We start from the raw sequence: 15,454 nt of genomic DNA, 5'->3' as shown, positions 1-15,454 counted from the left end.
ATGTCATGATAAAAAAGACCGGTTGCACTGAGCAGAACTACGCTGTGCAAGATTGCATGTTTGAAAATCGGGACTGGCGCAAATGCCAAAAAGAAGTAAAAGCATTCCGAGAGTGCATGATGAAATCCAATAAAACACCTTCTAAATTCAGCGTGACAAAGTAGCCAAAGCAGTAAAGACGTTTTGCAATTCATGCAGATCTTTCTTGAGATGAGGCACCAAATACTTTGTTTTTTGGTCAAAAGACAAGTATAATTTTAACATTTGCGTCGATTGGAATGCGTGCAAGCAAATGATGTTTTTCGTAATAATGCTGCACATTTTGTGAACAGTAGTCACTGTTTTGCTTTTTGATATACATAATTTTTGTGTTTTTAGACTGTTTTGAGTAACAAAGAATTTATTAATTAATTGGTATATGAAAAGTAGGTTGATCATTAACATATAACCATGGCTCATTGGTTTCATCGCAATCCTTTTAAGGCCACCAATGCCCAAAACTTTGACATTCGCAAGATTTCAATGAAGGCAGATTTTAACAAAGTTATGAGGTATCAATGAGAAGTTAGACTCATATGAAATATAATAAATTGTATTTAGAACTGTTGTATGTAAAACTGCTTAAACTTGCTTTCAATGTCAAATAATTTTATGTTTTTTTAAATACTTAACTATATGCCCACTTTGCAGTGACCTTCGAGCGGCACGTAATGCTCTCCTCGCCCTTTTCAACAATCCTGCAGCATCCCCAGAGAAGATGGATGAAGCAAGCATGTCATACTTTGCTTTGATCCAGGGGTTGTTTCATGTCCCACAGCAAAGTTCCAGTTCCCAAGAACAGCAACAGGAAAAGCCAACTAGCAGTGGGACAGCTGAGGGTGACAAAGAAAAGGATAAGGACAAAGATAAGAAGGATAAGAAAGAAGGTAAATACAAATTTGCTACTTATGTAGATATATTTGTTAGTAGTTGCTGCAAAAGAAGCTTGCTGTTATGTATCAGATTCTAAATTGGTATAGGTATGTAGTTAGCAGACTTTTTATCATTGACTCAATAGTGAACAATTATGCTCTTGGGCTTTGCCATGAATACATCATGATTCATAAGCATAGGCTCGTAGGATATGCTGGTGAGATTGATTAATTTTAACCTTGTAAGGTTTTCTCCTAAAAAATGCTCTTTTTGTTCAATTTTAAACCTAAAGCATTGATAGTATAAATTTTATACAATTATCACATGCTGTGAGTGCGAAATTGATAAACAATGGAATATGATGGGAGATGCAGTACATTACAAAACTAGAATCAGTGAAACAACTTCTTAACAATGTATTGGTTAATGAGAAACTTCTTTATGCAGATAGCTACAGGATTACCTCCATTGCTTAGTTTTTTTAAGCAGACCTTTATGTGCGTGTCAGCTTTGAGTAAAGTGAAATCTTCAGAGGATGCAAGTTTCAGAATGATTTCGAGCGGGCGAAGAGCTTCAGCTAGATTACAAATGGCCCATTCTTCTTCAAAGAAATTTTCTGTTGAGGCTATTACTCTCAGAGCTTTAAAAATACAGTTTTTAAATTTTAAATAGGTTCAATCTTAGCCAAGAGACTGTTCCAATGAGTCTTACAGTCTATTATGAGACTTAATTCTTCATCGAATTCTTTTTTGACAAAGTCCTGCAGCTTATGATTCTTAACAGGAGATTTTCGAAACACTCGGCAAATTCTACTTATTTTCGCAATAACTTTTGAATATTGTTCTGTAATTTGAGGTGCCTCATTTGTTACACTAGTACTTTCAAACATATTGTTAATTTCGTTCTTGTTTTCTTCGATTTCTTGAAGCTCACATTCTTCAGAATTTTCATCTTCAGCAATGCTAACATCATTATGATCTTCATCTCGAACACTTTTATTTACTTTGCAATAAAGTATATGACTTACTGCTAAGTGAGCGCAATGTGCAATGCACTGTTGATGATATGAATGTGAGAATATTTCTTTTCCAAAGTTTATCATCAATGATAAACAGTCGTACATCCAACAATATGGAGAGTTAACTCCAAGCCAAACTCTTCCAATCGTTTGCTAACCATTTCTGGTATCATTGAGTGATTTAGAGAATGACAAATTCTTATCATTCCAAGTGGCCTATGTTGACTGGCATCATGAACAATGATATTCATTTATCTTGTATATTGGGAAGAAGTATATTCACCCAAACTTCGGGACAACCGTTTACCTTTGTTTACTGCAGACTTGAAGTTGTCAGTGAGTTTGTTTTTTTTCTTGTTATAGAAACTAAGCACCATGTTTTTGACTTTTTCGTGTGATGTTGGGTGAGGATTGTCATATTTGGTCTGGTAAAAACTTTCTTGAAAAAATTTGTTTTTTGCTATACATTGAAAACTTTATCCATTAACACTAGCAAGCCTGGAAATTTCTTCCACAATCGATTTTCTTGCAATAAATCCAGTCCCAGTCAACGTTTTTTTTTGGGTACAACATGAGATAATCTAGATTCTTCAATGAACAAATCTTCATCGGTGTCAATGCCATGAACATTTTTAATGTGAGCATTCAATGAAGATGTAGAGCCTCTGACACACTTTAATATCTTGTTACATTTCTTGCATTGAGCAGTATCTTTTGTTTGACGTACATAGTGTTGCCATATTTTAAACCTTTTCGACATTATAGTAAAGGGTCTGACCTTCAAAAAAGACCATAACACATCGAATAGCAATTGACCTTTTCCGAGTTATGGAGGCAATCCGATGCCGAGAACGCTTGTAATTTAAAAAAGCGGGTCAGTAATTTCCATTGAAGTATAGGCGATCGAAAAATTCTTGCACCCCAAAAAATGCTGTCGGTAACTCGGAAAGGGTCTATTGCTATTTGACAATGACCAATTTTTCACATACAATTTAAGATCGCAGTTTGAACTCAGGAAACGTTTTAACACTCCGCTTATGAGCAGTAAGCAACTGCGTGTACATCCATCACTCTACAGTCTACATCTGTACATTGCTAAGTGTTAACTTCTGGTGGGACTGTCACGCTGCGTGCTGTGCTACTGTACTAGAATTTATAACAGCATAAAACGTCTTAGCGTACCTGATCAGAAAATACATACTAAACGATTTTTATGAAAACCCGCTTTGAAAAACCTAATCTTCGGAAGTTGAAGTTAAATGAATGAAGATTTTAAAATCGGTTTTGGAATACTAGCACCATAGTTAACATACTAACAATGGAGCGTGAAAGATTAATTTATCATTGAACTTCCTATCTGAGATCGAACAACGAACCCCTAAGGAACGGCGCGTGAGCGTGTCTTTGTCAATTGTACGTGTAACATTTGTTATTTCTTGGTCTGCATGGGATTTAGCTTAGGGTATTGGTGAAATTAACTTTAGAATTATCATGACAATGGAAAACTTAACTTATCATTAACAATAACATTCATTTGATGGTAATAATCTTAAGATTTTAAAACTGCTGCGCCATTGGGTACAAACTCGCCCACTTAAACAGTGTTAGTATTACTTTAGACTTTAGAGAGCATGGCGGCAGGTGCGGTTGCGTTTGAAAAAAAAATAAGTCCCATTTCCTGCATCTTCTTTCTGTTTGCTTGTGCCACCGAAAAATGTTATAGAAACGCCCCAAGGCTTACTTTCTTCTCGGCTGTGTGTGAAGATATGAATGGATAGTTGGATGCTTTCAGACATGCTGTATTTAATCTGTGCTCATTTCACTTTTTTCTGTATTGCATATGGCCTTGACAGGGTTTAGTACACAACGTTTTTTACAAAGATTCGTTGTTACACAAAATTTTGAATATATACTGTGTTGCTTCGAATTACTTAATTATATTTTCAGGCTGAAGCTTATGTAATTGTTTAATGGCCGTTCTTGAACGGCTTATGCTATTTTCAAAGGCGGCTAATAATCATTTTTAACGTCTTAAGTTGCAGCCTAAACCGATAAACTATCACCGTAATCGACCTTCAATTTTGCGACCTTCAATCGACTTTTTGCTTAAACCTTTCTTTCAACGAAAATGCCGGGAGTGACCTTCTCACGGCAAAATATTGGGCTTAATCACTGAAGTCTGTGCTGTTTGTAAGCAAAGGAGTCGCTGCAATGCTATTGTGTTGGTAACGCTCCCAGAACTTTCATTTTACGGCCGTAGTGCAATTCTTACAAGCATTTATCACGTTTTATTTTATGTGCCGCGCTGAAATTTGAAAGAAGGCACTTATGAACTTGAAGAATACACTCATATTTTATTAAAAGCTTTGGCCTGGAGTTTAATAATAAGTGGGTGCACCAATGAATCAAGACATTAGGTTTAGAAAACAGCATGTGCATGTTACAAATGGGTAATGTTTTTAACATTTACTTGACCTGACACAATCTAACATGAAAATTTTAGTTTTCAGAAAAGAAACCCTTACGCTATTTTACAGAGAGCTTGCTTCATAAAAATGAAATGTATCAAAACAAACTGATGTTCCAAATGACAATCTTGTTTTTCGCACAGATGCGCCAGCCGCTGCTTCAGCTACACTCAAGACCTTCTTTAAGTTCAAATGGACTCAAACTCTTTTCGTTGGAAAGCCACCTTTGTAAGTTTAACATCTATTCAATTTCAAGCTTAAATAAGGGCCAATTGCGACATCGATTTGATCTTAAACCAAAAATATAGATGTCGGTGAGTGTGCTGGAAAAATTTCATTAGTATTTAATTGTTAAGTTTGTCGCAGAAGAGCAAATTTGTCATCAGTGATGACGTCATAATACGAAATCCATGTGCATGACACTTGTATTTGCTGGTTATTTCAGGATAGGAAGCCTTGTGTAAGCAACACGAAATGGCTGAACTTTATGGCTGTCACTATTTCACATTTTCAAAGGAAAAATCGTTTATTCAAAACTATTTTTCACAGTTTTTTATTAACTTTAATTTTATAAGATTATAATCTACCCTAAACCTATCCTAATTTGTACTTTAACTCCAAACTTATAAGTTCAATTAAACCAAAAATCCAGAGTGAACTTTTTGGATGTCCATTCTCCTTACCCAATCGCTTATCTTTATCAATGCGCTGTGTGACCTAGCCTTCTCCGGCGAAGTTTTCACTTTTGTAATTTCTTCGTGCTTTAAGTGCGGAACAGGAATATCTTGCATTATAATTAAATCTAACTCTACGCCTTGGAGTTCAAGGTACCGGCGTTTGCTGTAAAGACACAAATGTTTTCCCGGTGGGCTACATTTACCGTCACCTCTCTGTGCTGAAAATAAACATTTCCTACCACTAACTGCCAAACTGCGCGGATTTTATTCCGTCCAATACGTGGTAGCTAGCTTGTTACAACCTTGATTCAAACGATCGCCATAATCATATTTATTTCAGATGGCGACGTCATAATTGCCGCCACCTTCGTCATAAATAGCGGCAAGTTTGCCATATATTTTCGGCGATAATTGCTTTACCTTTATATATATCATTGAAAAATTATTTTAGAAAAGGTTTACTTGTTTTACCACTTGCCCCTCACTTTAAGGTTTTTCACTTAAACATAAATTTAAAAAGTTTGATTTTGCAACAATCAACACAACTGTTTTCCCACAAACAAGGCCACTTACGTGCATTGATTTGGAATGTACTGCTGGTTTATGTCTTTCATTTAAAAACTTACATTAAATTTCCTGTTGCGCTTAACTTAAGGTGGTTCCAGGCGATTGTAATTACATAATAGTCGACTGTACATTCTGTGTGTGCTTAGTACTATGTATACAAACTTCTCATTTACCAACAAAGTCTAATAGAGTTGAAGACGACGCGGAATTTGATTTCATCAACATGGGCATCAACGTGGCGTTATGGCACACCAAACATGCTGCCAAGCTCGCTGCACAAGCCGAGTGCGTGAGAATAATGATAAACTTATCGTATTTTAATATTTTGTGAATAAAACTATTTTTGCGCATGATTTCTTTATGCGTTTTACTCAAATTTAGTTGCAAATCAAACTCCTAAACCCCTTGCAGACTTTATCTCAGTTTATTGTATAAGTTATTTTCAATTTCTAGAATAAAGATGGAAGATGCTAAAGAAATTCACACCTCTCTGAAAAAAGCAGCTGGTTTGTTCAAGGAATTCAAGGTACAATAAGTACTGTGTTCATAATCGGCTTATTGTGTAATGCGAATTAAGTATTATCATTAGCGTAATGAATTAGCCTGTAACAAACATACTTCTTCAAGTTGTTTCCGCCTCCTTTTATCTACAAGCTTAAAGCGCGTTTTGATATACTGAAAATTAATCAATTTCAACCGCCACTTATTATCCTAAAATATGCCACATAATATCTCTATTATAACCTTAAAGGATAACCACATTGGAAGGTTGAGCAACCCCCCAGAGAAATGCTCAGACATGGACCCTATGGTGCTTGAATGTTACATCATGTGCTGTCAGGCCGAAGCACAAGAAGGTCTGTAACAAGATGCGTTGAAAAATTATTTTCAAAATCTTTAACCACTGTGGCTAATTAAGTGCACCTGCTTCTTATTTATGCATTGGGAAGAAAAGTTTAGTGGTTAATCGTACCTGGTACTAAGACACCATAATCTTACCGCACCGTAATTGTATTTACTAGCTGTGAAAAACACGTGCAGGTATGACCCAGACGTACCGCAGCACTAATTTCACGTTTTACACTTGTTGACCAATTCGTCTTGAGTAAAATTTGGTTCCGATCAAGTTTAATTTCCCAGCAAATCGATTTTGCTTCGAAACGCAAGCTATTCATACTGCATTACTCAGCTATTTAAATGTACCTTCTTAAAACTTTCTTATGTTTTGCATAGTAACGATTGCCCGAGCAGTAGAAAAGAAACACAAAGCGAGCCTAATTGCCGGCCTCGCGAATGAAACTTCCAAGTACTTCCAAATGGCAGGTAAAATTTCACGGCCTATGAGTCGCTGAATGGTTTAATTTTGATAATGGCACACTGCTTCACACTAATGTGGTTTGTGTTATTATTGCAATTTTACAGTTGTCATGTGGAGAATGCCTGGAAAAAGGTTCTGATTTATCACAATTATTGTGTTTTAAGTTCTGGTCGATTGTATTGAAATATGTCAAAAAAAAATTAAGCCGTTTTTCTTTTCAAACTACCTGAACAAAAATTCCCCGAAACTTGTATCACGTTGGAGTTATCATTTTAGTAATTTCTAAAATTATACCCTCGTTGTTCGTGCGCTAGTGCGGCAATTGTCCATAGTTCACAAACTTTTCTCCGCCAGTTTTCTACGAAATCAAGATACTTGCGCGGTGTTTGGAGCATATTTTTGTGACTTGCATAAAGTCGCATTATAAATATTACATGATTAATTTATTATTTTATTTCATTATTTTTTACATATTTACCTTATTTGACATCTTGCAGACGACTTCTTGAAATCACATGATCAATCAATCGTAGGAAAATGGCGAAAGTATCTTCAGCTGAAAGAAACATTTTATAAATCTTACGTAAGTCGCCCTAATATGTGACTTCAAATGTGCGACACTCGGATTAATTGGGATATAACCGTTTTATGTAGTTTGGTAACTTCATGGTGAAATGTCTAGCGCATGGATACAGCTAGCATGTTCCTAAAACAACATAGTTTACTTCAGCGCTTTCATTTGTAAGTACTTGTACTTAACCGCAGGCATTGTGCTACTACGGCGGGGCCCTACTTGCAGAGGAGAAATGCGGAGATTCCATTCGTTGCTTACAAGACAGCACAGAATGTACGTGATGTTTAGTTTTACTTTTATTATTATTTTTTGGGGGTTGATGCTGAGCCGTTTTCTGTGGTTTAGACAATCGATTTAACTCTTCGAATTTTTGTTTTTTTGATAATTTCACTGCACGTGTTGATCAAATTTCAACAGGCAATGCATTTGGTAGTGCAATTTCCTTTACAAGCTGTTTCGTTTATTCAGTTCTTTATTAACATACATTGCTATGTGTTAAAGTGCTGAGCAAAAGCAGTTCCCTATGCAAGGAATACATCTCGACCAAAGGTGCCGGCTCAACAATTCGCCCGCACGAACATGAATTTTACAGAAATTTCGAGAAAGATCTTCACAGGAAATTTGAGAAGAGCAAATCAGAAAATGGTTTCATGTGCGTACACCGTTATTTAATTTTAACCTTCTTTCATTTAAATTATGTTAATTGGGGATGTTGGACAATGTACATTTATTCTTGTGTGTTGGCCAATGCTCAGTGTTGCCATTCATTTAGCGATAATGTTTTCATATAGGATGATATGTGAAAATTGTATTGATTGTGTTAGATTGTGATCGGTTTCGTAACACTTTGTCTCACGCTTAATATGCACAGATACCACCAGAAGGTACCCCCGGTACCCCCTAATATGAACTTGCAAGCTACCCACGGTTTGGTGGACCCCACTCCTTACTCTGTTCCCAGTATCAGTGAAAAGTGGACCAGTGGAGCATACGCCGGATTCAGTATCAGCAAAAATGTCCAGTCCGATAAAAAGGTATGATATTTGTGAGTTGTGATAAGACGTTTTTTTTGCTTTTGTGTATTTTTCGTGCCCATTGCCCGTTTTACTTGAACCGGCACACTTAGCGGTGCACGCTGTTCTGTGTATTGTAGATAAAAAATCCTTAAAAGCCGAATCCAAAATTTTTAATCGCATTCCGAATCCTTAGAAATAAATTTAAAAATTTAACAATATTTGGACATTACGTTCACGCAACATGCGATTTTCAGTAATTTGAGGTCGATTAAGTAATTTCGTATTCAAATCTAGCGTTTATGGAATTACTGTTCGCTGTGAATTCATTCAAATCTTTGTGAAACGTAACGATCACTACGACATCATCTATGTTGAGGATGTGGTCCGTCCCACTTACTCACTCTGCAGACTTAACTGTATAGGCTGCAACAACGAAATTGCCTAGCCATGTGCTAGTACATTCTAGAAACTAATCCTATAGTTTGGAAAAGCGAAAATAACCGATATTTATTTGTGGAATGTTAGTTTTTGTCTATAGACTATACACTACAGTACCACAACGTAATACATTATTTCTTTTTGTCGAAACATATGCTGGGAAAAAAACGGTCCAACGTTATACACGTCACCTTTAAAAGCTGTAAAATTTAATAACTGTCAACATGTTTAAACCAGACGAAACAGGAAAAAGAAGGCGACGTTCAGCCAATCAAAGAACCCGACATTAAAGTGACAAGGGATCATGGCTGCTCTGTGTCGTGATAACCATGTTTTAGAATTTTAGATGGTCTCAAAGACTTGGACGACGTTGCAGTTCCATTTATCGTTTCTATCGTGGTTTACTTGGTTTTGTGCATTATAAAGGAAAGATACATTTATATTTTGTTTTGTACAGAGATTTAATAATTGTGCTTTCCGTTTAGTGTTTCTTATTTTTGTGTAGCCTAGTAAGAAGGAAATATTAAGTTTGTTGCGTTAAGCAGTTATCGTTGAGTACGCTATAGCTTGCACCGATTGTTATTGATCAATTTTACAATAAATAACATGTCACATATACTGATGATGATAATTGTAGTTGTACTATATTAATCGTTTTCTTCTTGTCCATGTTTGTCTCACCAGTAATCATGATGTGACGCGAATGCTTATAAGCTATATTCCGCACAATTGCTGCCTGCTTTCTCGCATACTTGTGATTTTCGAAGAAACAGCACCTCTTTGTTTGAGAGTAGAATTTATTTTCGTGTGACTGCACTGTTAATCTTCGGTCTATAAGTTGGTTATTGCAGCTTTTTCACTTAGCAAAATGTTGTTTTATTTTTCACCGAACAAATGATGTTTTGCTGGCTATAAATACATAGAACACGAAATAAGAAAAAAACTATAAATAGAAAATGAATTGTTGCAGAAAGATCATTGGCGCCCTATTCCTTTCGAAAAGCGCTACATGCAAACGCCATCTTCAACAATACATGTCATTTTAATAGAAGACTTTGTAGGTACTTTGCCATTAACTGCTCTTCTTAGCAATTCTTTGTAATGACGGTGTCATTATATCTGGTGTACGTCGGGATATTATTCCTGGAGTAATACGTTTATGGATTTTTTGCGTACGTGTTTATTTCCACGTGGCAAAAATGAATTAAAACGACACGTCCCACAAATCGTAAAGTTTAAAGTAATAACCAGCTCTTCCAATACATGACCCTATTTACATATACGACATACGTGGATTGTTTAACGTAACACTAAAAGCAGTTTTTATTTGACGTGTCCCACCAAAGACAAGTAGTGCTTTAATTGGTATTAAGTATTGACTGAGATTGCTCGGTTTCTTGGAGATGATTCAGGTTTCAGTTTTCGATGGTCTTTGTGCGATTTAGGAAAAAGTGTTGGGCCAAATTTTGAAACCATGGTTTCGGGCATGTGACAGCAAATAACCGGCAACTTGTGTTTTATTAACGAAATGTTTATTCAGTTTGTTTCACACGCAAGAAGTGACAGCATGGACAGCGAGCGAACATTAATTGCGTGTATGTGCGAAGTGCCAGCGAGCGTGTGTGACGTCAGTGCAGATTGACAGTGCCGGGGAACAGGCACAGAAGCGCCAAAGTTTTTTCTTTCGCAACAATCGTATTGCGATGAACACATCATGACGAAGCAGTAAACAAATAATGAACAGTATGAATACCATTCAATCGAGCCAAATCGCTCATTAAAACATTTTATAGTCTTTCCTTAAAAAACTCGGGTTACCATGTTTTTATAACCCGGGTTTCGGGTAGTAAAAAATAGCAAAATAAAACGAGTTTCGGGTTCGGGTAAACCGAACTAGGCCTATGTTAATTTCTGGAATTCTCTTGTATATATACTATGGTGGCCACCAGGCATAATAATCATCAAATATAAGGCACAACTGGTTAAAACAGAACTACATTGTCTGCCGACGTTTCATTAACCCATTGGGGGTAACTTCATCTGGGCAATAGGAATAAAATTTGAATTTTGCGAAAATATATGGAATAGCGAAAGTAATGCAGGAAATTTGTAACCTAGCAATCGTTATTCTATATATTTTCGCAAATCGTGTATTTTCGATACAGGTAAATAGACTGTATTCGTTTAACGTTTGGTTCAAATTTTACTGTGTGTTTGCTTGAAATATTTATCCAATGGCGCCAACGTAATTTAAACTCACAAGAGTCTAACTCTAAACTATAGAAGCACCAGCACTACATAATGATCAGTTGTCAATTCAATTTATTCTTTCTTTAGAAATACTTCTTTCTATCTTACTAAGTTTATATCTTATATACAGCAAAGGATTCTGAGTGCTTGCTGTGTTTATACCTTTGAGCAGATGTAATAAAGGTATTTTACAGGTTTCAAGCTTGCGTGTCTTCCCATATGTGTGGATTTTTTGAAACATTTTTAATTTTATTGATAAATGGAATTTGATTTAACATAGAAATTTAATCTTTTGCGTTGAAAGCTATAGATAAGTCACCAAAACCGCATGCTGCTGCTTCCGTATTAATATGTCATAACTTAATGTTTTTGGTATGTGTGTATGTAAAGGCTAACCAGGGATGTCCAACCTTTTATTATAGTGGGCCGCATTGTCACTTGAAATAATTCAATGGGCCGCAAAACCTATTAAATTTCAAGAAAAATGGGTACATGAAGTACATACTTTTGTAGTGAAAATGACTAGGGGGCCGCACAAAAATCTCAGGTGGGCCGCACTGTGGCCCGCGGGCCGCAGGTTGGACATCCCTGGGCTAAACCATTTCGTCGAATCAAAGTGTCATAATTTACATACATTTTTGCCATATTGTCGGGTAGCCTCCTATCGATTTGTTCAGTAAAACAAAGCTTTCTTTTTATTGAATTAACATTTTTATTTCAACTTTTTAATAAGTTATAAGGCTGGGTGCATTTTAACTATAGCTTTGTTCAGCGGCAAACTTCCTCAACAATCGCTCAAAGCCACGTAGGCTAATCATTATTCTTGCCATCGGTTGCGCTAGTGAGCGAAATTGTATTATTTTGATGTATTTTTGGCATAAATATGTCAAGCATGTGCCTCGTGCGTCATTCATTGATCGATGCTCATCTCCTCTGTTATAAGGACTCCTTCCGCATTAGTTTAACCTTTGGTCAGCAGAAACAAACCTAATACCAAAGATCGTTTCCTTATTTGAATGTTTCCTTCATGCCAGCTATCACATGACTTTAAGAAAAAGAATTTCTTGACGCTTCCATGATATAGTGATTACAGCTCCAGTGTATTCACTACAAAAATTGTTAATCACGATGTTGTTACATCACTAAGCCATGCACACTGTTGGAGACCCCAGGTTGTTGCAATAACCCTTTGTGACGCCATTACGGTATCGATAGTCGATTTGTTTCACCACACAGATCTCGAATTATTTTCTTGGTCTCGTAACCTATGGTTGACTGGTTTTTGCGTAGTTTTGGTCAGCTTACATGTAACGTGTTAAAAAACTTGTTCAGAAACTTTTCCCTAGCACAAAATTTAACCTCATAATTTAGCTGTAGCTACTTGTAAAAATGCGTATGCGCTAATTATGAAACTTATTCTTACTGTATACATGCCTATGGGAAACCTTGTGCATTTTGATAAGACGTACAAATGAAATGATGTAATTGAATTTGAAATACATTTCTGGTGAATGCATTCAAATAAGTTGGAATATTGGATAACGTATAACGTACTGTATAAAACAAAAATTTGAAACCTGTTTAAGCTAATGATCGATGAAATGTATAATATTTCTGAGCTACAGAGCTTCAGCAATGCAGTATCTAATTTCTGAGTAATCGCATACATTCACTGTCCATGGTTATAGAAGCATGTTGCAGCTTAGATACGGTCGACCTGTTTTCAAAATTGTTAGTTATTTGCAGGTAGAATTGTCTGTGCATGTCTTTTTGTTGGCTTTGTACTATATGCACTGCAGCTTATCGCTGATTTTATTCGTGATTTTTAATATTGTGTTTTTTTGGAACAAACATCTACAATTTATTTTTGACTTAAGTGAGTACAGCTATTACCAATTTCAGCACTAGCATTTTGCACAGCACCTATGTTGCGAGAACGTGTGACTTTAATATTTTACTACGGAATGGAAGACTATTGGTTGCGTTTAAAGTAAACAGGAAATTGCGGTACTTTCGATACAGACGATTTGTAATCTTAACACCGGCTGGCAATGGCATGGTTTTCCCGCTTCAAGAATTTGTTTCACCTGATTAGGAATCTTAATGTCGACTAGTACTTTGTAAACATAGCACAATTTTAGCTGTAAATTTTCAGCTACTCGAGCATTAGAGCAAATATGAAACATTCTTAAAAACGTTTGTGTTCCAGGAATGTACTTATACGTCTTTAATTCAAGCTGAAAGCAGTAAGTGCTTATTAAACTTAAACCTACATCATTACAAACATAATGATAGTGGTTGAAATTTAATTGTAAGCATTGAAATCAAATTTATTGTTCCGAATCGTTAAAGACAGTTTTTCGCCCAGAGAAATGCCGTTATTAGACTTCAGATCAATCTTATATGTGACATTTCGAAATTCCATCGTGACCAAGTTTTGCCATAATCATCATTTTTCTTTGCATTTCTCTTGAAACGCCTTTCGCAGAAGCAACAAACGCTGTCAAATCCAACAAAACCTGCCAGTGTGTTGCTTACAGTTTGATGTCTTTTAATTTGAAATTTTAACAATAAGCCCTGAGCAGTTACGCTTCAATTTTAACCCGATGTAAATCGAAGTTGTTTTTCAAAAAAGTCCATGCAGAGTTAGGCATTAGCTACACGGTAGAGTTGAATTTAACTCTTCGTCGGTGAGCTGCAGCCTGCAGTGACATCATGGGATGAAAGTAGTTATAGTTTAATAGTTATTGAGCAGGTAAAGTTTGTATACAACGTTTATTTCTGACTTTTACAAATATCGCTGTTTTGTGTTTTTACAAGGCCTAACTTCATTATACATACAGTATCGTATTTGTTTACGTCACGTGATCTACACGTCATCAGCGATCACTGTTACGAGTGGCGCAATTGCAAGAGGTGTGTTTCCCGGAAAAAAGGGGCTTTGATTACTCACCGATTCGCTAAAAACCGTCTTTTTTTTCTTGAAAGAAGTTTTTGCATTAAACTGGACGCACCCGGGGTTGAGTACGTGTGAGTGAACTCGTGGTGTTCTACATGCGACGCAGGAGCATTCCCGGAAGCCACGCGTAAAAAGGTTGCGTCATCTTATAGTGAGGTCACAATCAAAACAGAAAACTAAAACATAAAGGTAGCGGAGCAGCGAGCGAACAGCTTCTCGCTATTAACAATCTTTTGTAGGTTGCCTTGAGCAAAAAGGTAAATGTTGACCAATGAGCAGACAATTAGTTCTAATTCGAAGAAGTGGTTTTTAGAACATTTTAATTGTTAGCGAGATATGTTACTTGTGGGTAATTAGCATGTTTGTGGAGCAGTGGGTTCCCAACCTTTTTTGGTTCCCGGCACCTTTTTCAATTAAAAAGTATCTGCGGCATCTTAAAATTGCTTCTTAATCTTTGTGTTTTGTTTTGGAAGAAGCTGGTGGTTACCGGTAATGTGGAAAATGTCTGTTTCGGGACTTCTAAAACAAAACAAAATGGTCAAAACAAGTTGTTTGTGATTAAAAGATTACGCTGCAAATTCTTTGTTTTGTCTGAAGACTTGCGCCACCCTCCTTAGGAAGCACTGCTGTAGAGGTTAGTTAGTGACTGAAAAAAACGCTGAATGGTTATTTTGCTTTGGTAGTTATGGATCTCTATTTCATCATGAAGCATAAAGCTTTGCAACATCAATGGTCAGTTGTCAATCGGTACTTTGGAGGCTACAATTGGTTTGTACATTGTAATGCGTTGTGTCGTAAACAGACGTCGTAAACAGGGTCCAATTTATGAACACAATAGCAGCGCTGTTTTCTTGCTTAAGGAAGACGAGTAAGAAGAATGTATTCTTGCAAGAACTTGTCGTGTAAAAAAAAAATAGCAAGGTCGTCATATTTATGTTAGGCCTATGTCGTTGTGTACGTAAGCGTGGTATGCGGCTTGTTTACAAAGTACTGTTACATGCTGACATTTTTTGCAACGTTAATTATTTTGGTTGATCAAAACAAATTAATCAAAAAAGATCTGTCACAAAATGCCTATGCGGCAAACCTAATTTTTGTAAAACAAGCCCATGTATGTTTTAAAAATATGTTCGCAGCTCTATTTGAAAAGCTTTTCTACTTAAAAGTGAAATTTTATAGTTATGCTGTGTATCCAATCTTCATAAAACTTTTTTAAACCTTGAAATTTTTCTGTTTTTTCAAACTTCTTTTGCTTTA

General features: G+C 36.2%; 1 protein-coding gene across 1 annotated transcript; it reads left to right on the top strand.

The window, feature by feature from the left end:
* Window positions 1–159: 159 nt before the first annotated feature.
* Window positions 160–9,945, top strand: LOC143462436 (BRO1 domain-containing protein BROX-like). Its single transcript, XM_076960606.1, has 12 exons — window positions 160–551; window positions 691–926; window positions 4,542–4,626; window positions 5,832–5,927; window positions 6,096–6,168; window positions 6,394–6,499; window positions 6,876–6,965; window positions 7,458–7,543; window positions 7,726–7,807; window positions 8,036–8,186; window positions 8,406–8,568; window positions 9,226–9,945. Exons 1-12 carry the CDS (start codon window positions 451–453, stop codon window positions 9,310–9,312), a joined length of 1,356 nt encoding a protein of 451 aa, XP_076816721.1. The 5' UTR covers window positions 160–450; the 3' UTR covers window positions 9,313–9,945.
* The last annotated feature ends 5,509 nt before the right edge of the window (window positions 9,946–15,454 follow it).

The sequence above is a fragment of the Clavelina lepadiformis genome, chromosome 6 (genome assembly GCF_947623445.1).
Source record: "Clavelina lepadiformis chromosome 6, kaClaLepa1.1, whole genome shotgun sequence".
NCBI lineage: Eukaryota > Metazoa > Chordata > Ascidiacea > Aplousobranchia > Clavelinidae > Clavelina > Clavelina lepadiformis.
The sequence above is the reverse complement of the archived record's forward strand: the minus strand, read 5'-3'. Positions and strand labels throughout refer to the sequence as shown.